Source organism: Python bivittatus, unplaced genomic scaffold, assembly GCF_059951505.1.
Source record: "Python bivittatus isolate LINGU-HERP-01145 unplaced genomic scaffold, Pbiv_v1 ctg000700_np1212, whole genome shotgun sequence".
Lineage (NCBI taxonomy): Eukaryota > Metazoa > Chordata > Lepidosauria > Squamata > Pythonidae > Python > Python bivittatus.
Window position 1 is genome coordinate 6505324 of NW_028277098.1, and position 7173 is coordinate 6512496.

At 37.7% G+C, this 7173-nt stretch overlaps 1 protein-coding gene across 1 annotated transcript in view; it reads left to right on the top strand.

The window, feature by feature from the left end:
* AXDND1 (axonemal dynein light chain domain containing 1) overlaps positions 1 to 7080 on the top strand; it is a 48310-nt gene extending 41230 nt beyond the window's left edge. The window contains exons 24-25 of the mRNA XM_025169349.2: positions 995 to 1143; positions 3297 to 7080. Of these exons, the coding sequence (XP_025025117.1) occupies positions 995 to 1143; positions 3297 to 3391 (244 nt within the window). The 3' untranslated portion in view covers positions 3392 to 7080. The remainder of the gene's footprint in view (positions 1 to 994; positions 1144 to 3296) is intronic.
* Positions 7081 to 7173: the final 93 nt, after the last annotated feature.

The window sequence follows — 7173 nt, forward strand, 5'->3', positions numbered from 1 at the left end:
TGTTAAACTACCTTTAAAGCTGGGAGGCAGGGGCACTGTGGGGATCCTCCCCCCGCAAGAACATAATCACCCCAGTAGGCTACTGATCTAATAGTAAATCTGTAAATATTGTACATTTCCAAGGTAATTTTTTTACCTTACTAAGGAAAATTATAGGAGAAGATGGTTCATAAATCAAAATGACTTCTGCATTATGCAGCCTGCAGTAGTCTGGACCTGCCCCTGGCTGACTAAAAAGGACATCTGAAAATCGTCACAATTTCTCTTGAATATTCTGCTGCACAACTCATTGAAATAAGTGTTTGTTTTAGTGAGATTTACATGCAAAAAGTTCTTAGGGTTTCTACAAACCAGGTTAGCAGTGCATGATAATCAAATATATCTGAAATCCATCTCTGCCTTGGTCACATATAAAGTGGGGGTGTGCAGGGGAAGGTAGGAAAACTCTACTCAGTCTGCCTCTTTAAGACATTTTTCCTTAGCCCACTTTGCTACTTGAAATGAGCTGGAGAGGGAGAAAAGGTTTAAAGTTGCATACCTACATAGTGGCTAACACTAAAACAACTAACAACTACTCAGGGAGGCTGCACATTTTCCTCTCCTTGTATTATAGCTCTATGCCACCCCCACTGGGTAGCTAGCATACACACTCCAATAGGTGGCAGTAAATAGCACAACACACAACACACAATAACAGGTGTTTTTCACATGATCTCTGTAGCCAAAATATTATTTGTTATTGTTGTAAAGATAATGGGATGAATCCTTTCCCATGAGAATGAAAATCCTGACAGCAGATTCCATTATTCACATCCACATGGCAAATCCATGCTTAAGGATGTGTGCATGCCTTGTTTGGCCATTCCTCAGACCAAGAAAGTCATGGGCTGGCCCTTGATGCCTCTCATTTTAATTGGGTATCCGTTCATTTTGCCTGGTTGGCCTTTATACCTGGTATCTTAACTCCATGCTACCCTGGCTTCTTTTCTTTTAGAGAAGCTGAGAAACGAGCCCAACAAGCTGAGGAAAAATCAGAAGCCCTTCATGAGGAGTTGGAGGAAGCTCTGAAAAAACTCCAGGATCTGGAGGATGAGGAACCAGAGTTTAAAGATTCTGTTAAAAAAGCAGAACAATCTGAGCCAGGTATGGCTAAAACTTCAAAGATGGAATTTTAAATTTCTAAAAGAAATGCAGACAAAGGGGCCATTTCACACATTACTATTTTAGACCTTCAGACAACGTGGTTAGGAATTCTGAGGTTTGTGGTCAAATACATCTGGAGGGGACCAGCTTGAAGAAGGCCATAATCTGTTACTGTGATAACATAATTGCAATTGTATATACTTTCGTGATGTATATATCATAGAACTGGGATTGAAATGAGATAGGTTGCATGAAATAGTTCTAAAAGCCAATACCAGAATATCCATCAATTTTTTTTTGTTTGACTCTATCTTTTTGGATATATTACACAGTTTATTTCAACCATGGTTTGTTAAATAATAGTAATTAGAATCACACAAGGTACAAAACTCTGTATCATGGCTTACAGTAACAATGACTGATTCACACAACATTATGGGAAAGGTAAAATGAAAAGCATGTTATGGATTAGAGTGATAAGTGAATCTAGCGTTAGTATGTTCTCCATCAAATAATGCTTCTTTGAAGTGTTGGAGTAATGTTACAGGCCTGAACAGAGAAGACCAGCAGCTACATTTCTTCCATCTTCTGCTTTTTTTTGTCCTTGGCTTGTGCTCTCTTTTTCTTCCCCCCTCACAGCCTTAAGTTTTCAGGCAGTGAGTCTGGAAGTACTTATATTCTGGGGATGAGGCTTACTTCTAAGGAGGCTGGTGTTTTCTCTTCACCATTCATGTTTTATACCAACACCAATAATAACCATGTTATTCAGCAAAAACCAAAGAGGTATGTTCATTCCACAAGATGCTTTTGACCTCTCCCTCCCAAGGAATATGCTCCAATTTAGAATAATACCTTCAGTCCATTTCATTTAGTTGTCAGGTACTGTCAGATATTATTTGTAATTGTTACCTAATATATGGAGAAAGGAATAAAGATGTATTGGGTACATAAAAAGCTTTATGCAAATCATACACTGTCTTCTTCATGAAGACAAACTAAATCTTTGGGTAGGGCACTATCAATAAAGGGCTTACACCCACCAGCTCTTACAGTGACTTATTTGCTGGGAAAGGCAGAAGGTTACCTTGAGTTATATATAATTATTGTCAAAAGTTACAAATGCATTTCTAATAAGGACAGACATTTCAGCATTATTCCTGAAAATTGTGTGATGCTACTAGGAAGAGTTATGTTACCTCCATGTGACAGAATCCTTGGATTTTGAAATAAGATCAGTAAGATAAGGCTACTTTCAAACACCATCCAATCTTCTTAATCTAACTAGTTGAAAATGAGTATTTCAGAAAAATCGAAAGCCATCATGTTATGGGAACGTAAGAGCAGAGGTGATTTTTAGCAGCTACCAAAGAGATACCCAAGTTCAGGGAAAATTCTGGGGACAGAAATGTTTTAACTTTATGTGTATCATTTGGGAACATAACATGCAAAACCTGAGTCCATGGTTTCCTGTGATCTTCCAAAGACTTCAATGTGGTCCTAGAGCGCCCCCTCATTAAATTATTCTACATGGAGAATAAAGTGTTGTTTAATTTCAATATATTAAAATATAATGTAATTTAAATTTAGTCAAATTCAGTTTTGTCAGGCTGCTGGCTGTTACTTTTTTGAAGGGTAGCTCATGACACACTCAGATTATTAAAGTATGGGGGAAGCATATTATAGCAAGGTGGCTAGAATTCTCAGCTTTACATCTCATCTCTCCTATAGAATATATTCCAGAGCCTTGGGAAGCCACTGCTTCTCAGTCTAAGCTCCTACCGAAATAACAACAACAATAATAATAGAAATATTGTAGCTCTTGGCTTCTTTTTCTGCAGCCCACAAAGCCCCAGGAGCCTGACCATCTTCCTGCTCCCAATCGGGCTGTGGAGAGAAAACTGTTGAGAAACTTGAGTGGAGGAGGAGAATAAAGATTCCTTCCCTTCACCAACAATGGTGTGCCCTGGTTCTGCCTCCTTTTTGGTATTGACCTTTTTTAACCTTTTTCGAGTGTGAGTGTGCATTCTGGAGTGTGATTGTGCACTTTTACAGCTCATGAAGAATTCTGCAGAGAGGGACCACTATGGGCTATCCGATCTTTTTTATCCCTGTTATGAGGATTCTGTAACACTTCCAATTATTTTCTGTTGCAGAAACTCCTCGTAAGAAAGCTGACAAAGCCTCAGCGTCTCCTCATTCGAAATCATCCACTCCCCGACCTAAGAAACCAACCAAATCCAAGCGCTGAAGAAGAGTGTGGCTGCAAGAAATCCTTTGGCTCCTGGTTGTTATTAATTTTGGCCACAGTATGAGGACTGCCTATCCCTGAAATACAAAACTACATGCAGTTCTTCTAGTTGTTTTAATAAGGTCTAGGGAGAGGAGTTAAATGAAGATTCTAAAATTGTTTCTCATTTATTATTTATTTAGAAAACTGTTAACATCTAGTTTAGCCTTGCTCTGACATTTTTATATCTCCACCTACATAAGCTGCAGATTGGGTTAAGAATATTTCAGGGAACCATATGCAACTTTTATTATGCCCTGTTTGTATTACAGAGTAGATGTTTTGAAGTATCCTATAGCATCCGGGATGTGGTGTCATATTTGGAATAATCCCTTTGCCTCTTCCAGAGCCTCTTGTACAAGGTGCTGAGAGTGAGGGATACCAGCACTGCACTCCATACAGCCTTGTCTTAGGAAGACTGTCTTAAAAAATGAGGGGAAATGAAGCTTTTTAGGAAAAGAGAAAAAAAGACAGCATTCATTTTAAAGATTCCTACACACTGCCCTCTATTCATAAAATGTTGGATGAACCAGAAGACTGTCTTTACTAAGTAAAGATTTTCCTGTCATTCCCATTCTGCCAAAGAGGAAAGTTATATATATCCTGTTTTTGAGTGATATCAAAATTAATAGACTACAATAATTTTTCATTGAAGATCTTGTAGTTTCAGACCCCTGAGATATTACTTCATGAGTTTAAAAGTATCCCAACTTAATTTTTTTTTAACTAATTGGTGTTCTTGTTTTGCACAGGACTAGTGCAGTAATCTTTGGGCACAAAGAATCCCTACAAAATCATACATTAGGTGAATCATCTCCCATATTAATCAGTGGTAGAGAGATCATGTTAGGATCCAAGCTGGCCCGTCATGGCCAGTCACTCTTTTTCAACCCAGCCTGGCTCTAGCAAAATAAGGGAAGGGGTCTTCAGGTGGATCCAGGAGGCTAGAAAGTCTTCCATAGAACAAAAAATCCATAATTGGGGTTTGAAAAACTGAATTATATACCAGTAGCAATCATCTCTTCCTGGGTAGGCTGCTCTAGTACATGGTGACTGATCGAATCCATATGCTCTTTGGATGAAATCGATTTTCCAGAGTTTCCTCAATTGTAATTTATATCTGAATTTGCATCAAAGCATGATCATTGCTGGCAAAAGGATAGGATGGGGATTCTCCTGGATCTCTCAATGGTTTTCAGTGCTCTTAACTTACCATTATATCTTCTTCAGAAATTTTAAAGTTCAGTATGGGGGAAAAAGGTTTAGAGACATCAATTTTCCTTTCTAGCAGAAAGGGAGAGGCTTGGGGAAGCTGATTGTTTCATATGTGTCAACACGCACATACAGTACTTCTGCTTGAGATGCAGAAGATGTATATTCAAATATCTGAGCTGGCAGCTTGCTGTCTGGTATGAGTGGCTGGCAGACAGGCTGCAACATTGAATGTGGAGATAGGAGCCTGCCTGCCCATTCACTATAAGGGTGGCATACAAGACTTATAAATGAATGAATGAATGAAAATGGACTAATCTTGAAGCTGACCTGGAAACTTAAAGATAGCCTGCACATGAAAGGAAGGGCTCCATTTTAGTTGAGGCACAGGAGAAGCCATTCTATTAATGAAACTTAAGACATATTTCAAGGAAAAGGACACATGTACAGTATGCGAGCTTCTACAAGCATCCTTGGTGGGGTCCGTTGTTTTAATGTTTCCATTCCTCTCTGGAAGCATTGTTGGAGAAATAATCACCTAGTACAATCTATGCTGGTTTTAACTTTCCTTTTTAAGTCAAAAGGGAAATATAGGTTACAAATTAGTTCTCTCTCTCTCTCCTCTATCTTCCTGACATCGAATTAGGAAAAAAAAATAGACTAAATCATGAAACAATGGAATAATCTGACAATCCACTATTGGAATGTATCTCATCCTGCTGATGCTGCCAAATCCAATTGCCTCATTAAAGCTATTGTCTAGGATAAGCCTTGAAAAATTCTTATGCTAAAGAATCTCAGTATTTCCCCTTTTCTGAGCCTAGAAAGAAGGAAAAGCAGGTTTCTCCTTTTCTTTCAGCCTGACACCTTACCAGTAATTTCCTCAATGAGCCATCCTGAACTAAGGACTTGGTTTGTTTTTTGTTTAATTTGCTTTAACTTCCAAATGAAGAGAGAGAAATGTCTTCATTAGTACTATAATTTGGAGAGGAGGAAAGATTCTTGCCAGTCAGGAAGCATCCTTGCCCTTGCTGTTCAGCTGTGCAATTAGCCACCCACCTTTTCTTTCATCCCATCTCTTCCTTTTGTTAAATGAACTAAGCCAACTTCCATCACACCCAAGACAGTGAGGCAAGGACAGGTGTGTTTTGCATATTTTTTTTCTGATTAGTCTGATACTGTGATGATGCAGAAATGACATCAGAACATACATACTGGACTTTTGTACTTGTATCCCCCTTCCTACCTCCCAACGTTGGCTGCAAGTACATAGTCAGTTTACACCATTTGCCCTCCCCCAAACAGGGCACCTATAGTTGGTCTGGAAGTCAATTTCCTCTTTCTGTATGTCTTTTTCTTAGGTTTTCACTGTGAATCCAGTCTTATTCCCCCTGAATTCCTTCCTTCAAGAGTTGTTCCATATTCTTTTCTGGATCATCCCTTTCTCTTTTTCAATCTTTATTAGTTGACTCCTTACAAATGCTAAGTGTTTTTTCTTATGTAAGATACTAATTCTTTTGAAGTGTGTTTTGCTTTAGTTCTGCAATAAACAACTGCTTTTCAGATCATTTGTGGTCTTTACAGTTAATGAGATTTATTTTAAACAAACTTTAATGTCACAGGATTCTGTAGGAACGTGTGTCATCAATTTACTTGTATGAAATATGCATGCATATATGTAAATGAGCATACGTAACAGGAACTGAACTTTATCACATTATGCCAATTCTATACCAGTTTTACTGGATCTCAGTTCTTTCTTAGTCCCAGTTTAATATGCTGTTATTAACTTATAAAAGACCTTTGTGACTAGAAATTACAATATTTGACATAACAACTGTACCTGTTACGATCTTGCCCAAATGCTAAAGGTCATTCTTGGAGACAATGTTCTGGATGCTATCCCATGTTGAGATATGGCAGATGGCTGTCCATCATCATAGGTGTGTCCAGGAAGTTTGTTTTGAGGGAGGAAGGACCAAATGGATCAAAGAACAGATCAATCCAGGGTTCTTGCTCGAGGCACAAATAACCATCCTCAAATTAACATACTTTGGACATATTATGTGAAGACCCATAGCCCTTGAGAATTCCGTAACGATGGGAAAGGTGGGAAAAAGAGAAGATGACAACCAGCAACTAGGTGAATGGATGGACTCAGTTTCAACAGCAATGGATGTACTGTACCATTGTGAGATTGAAAGGCCAGGTTGAGGACAGATCATCCTGGAAAAAGTCTATGTGATTGCTAAGAATTGCCGTTAGTAATAATAATGCAATTTTTAAAAGATAAGTAAAGTAAAATACATACATTAAAATATGCATGAAATTTATATATATATATATATATATATATATATATATATATATATATAAATTTTTTATTAAAACTTTTTAAAAAGGAAGATTAAAAACTAATACAAACTAATATGTAGTAATGAAGAAAAAAGAAAGGGAGAAATCAAAAAGAAAGCTAAAAGTGCAAGAAAGGAACAGAAAAATAGAAAAGAAAGAAAAAGGATAAAAATAAG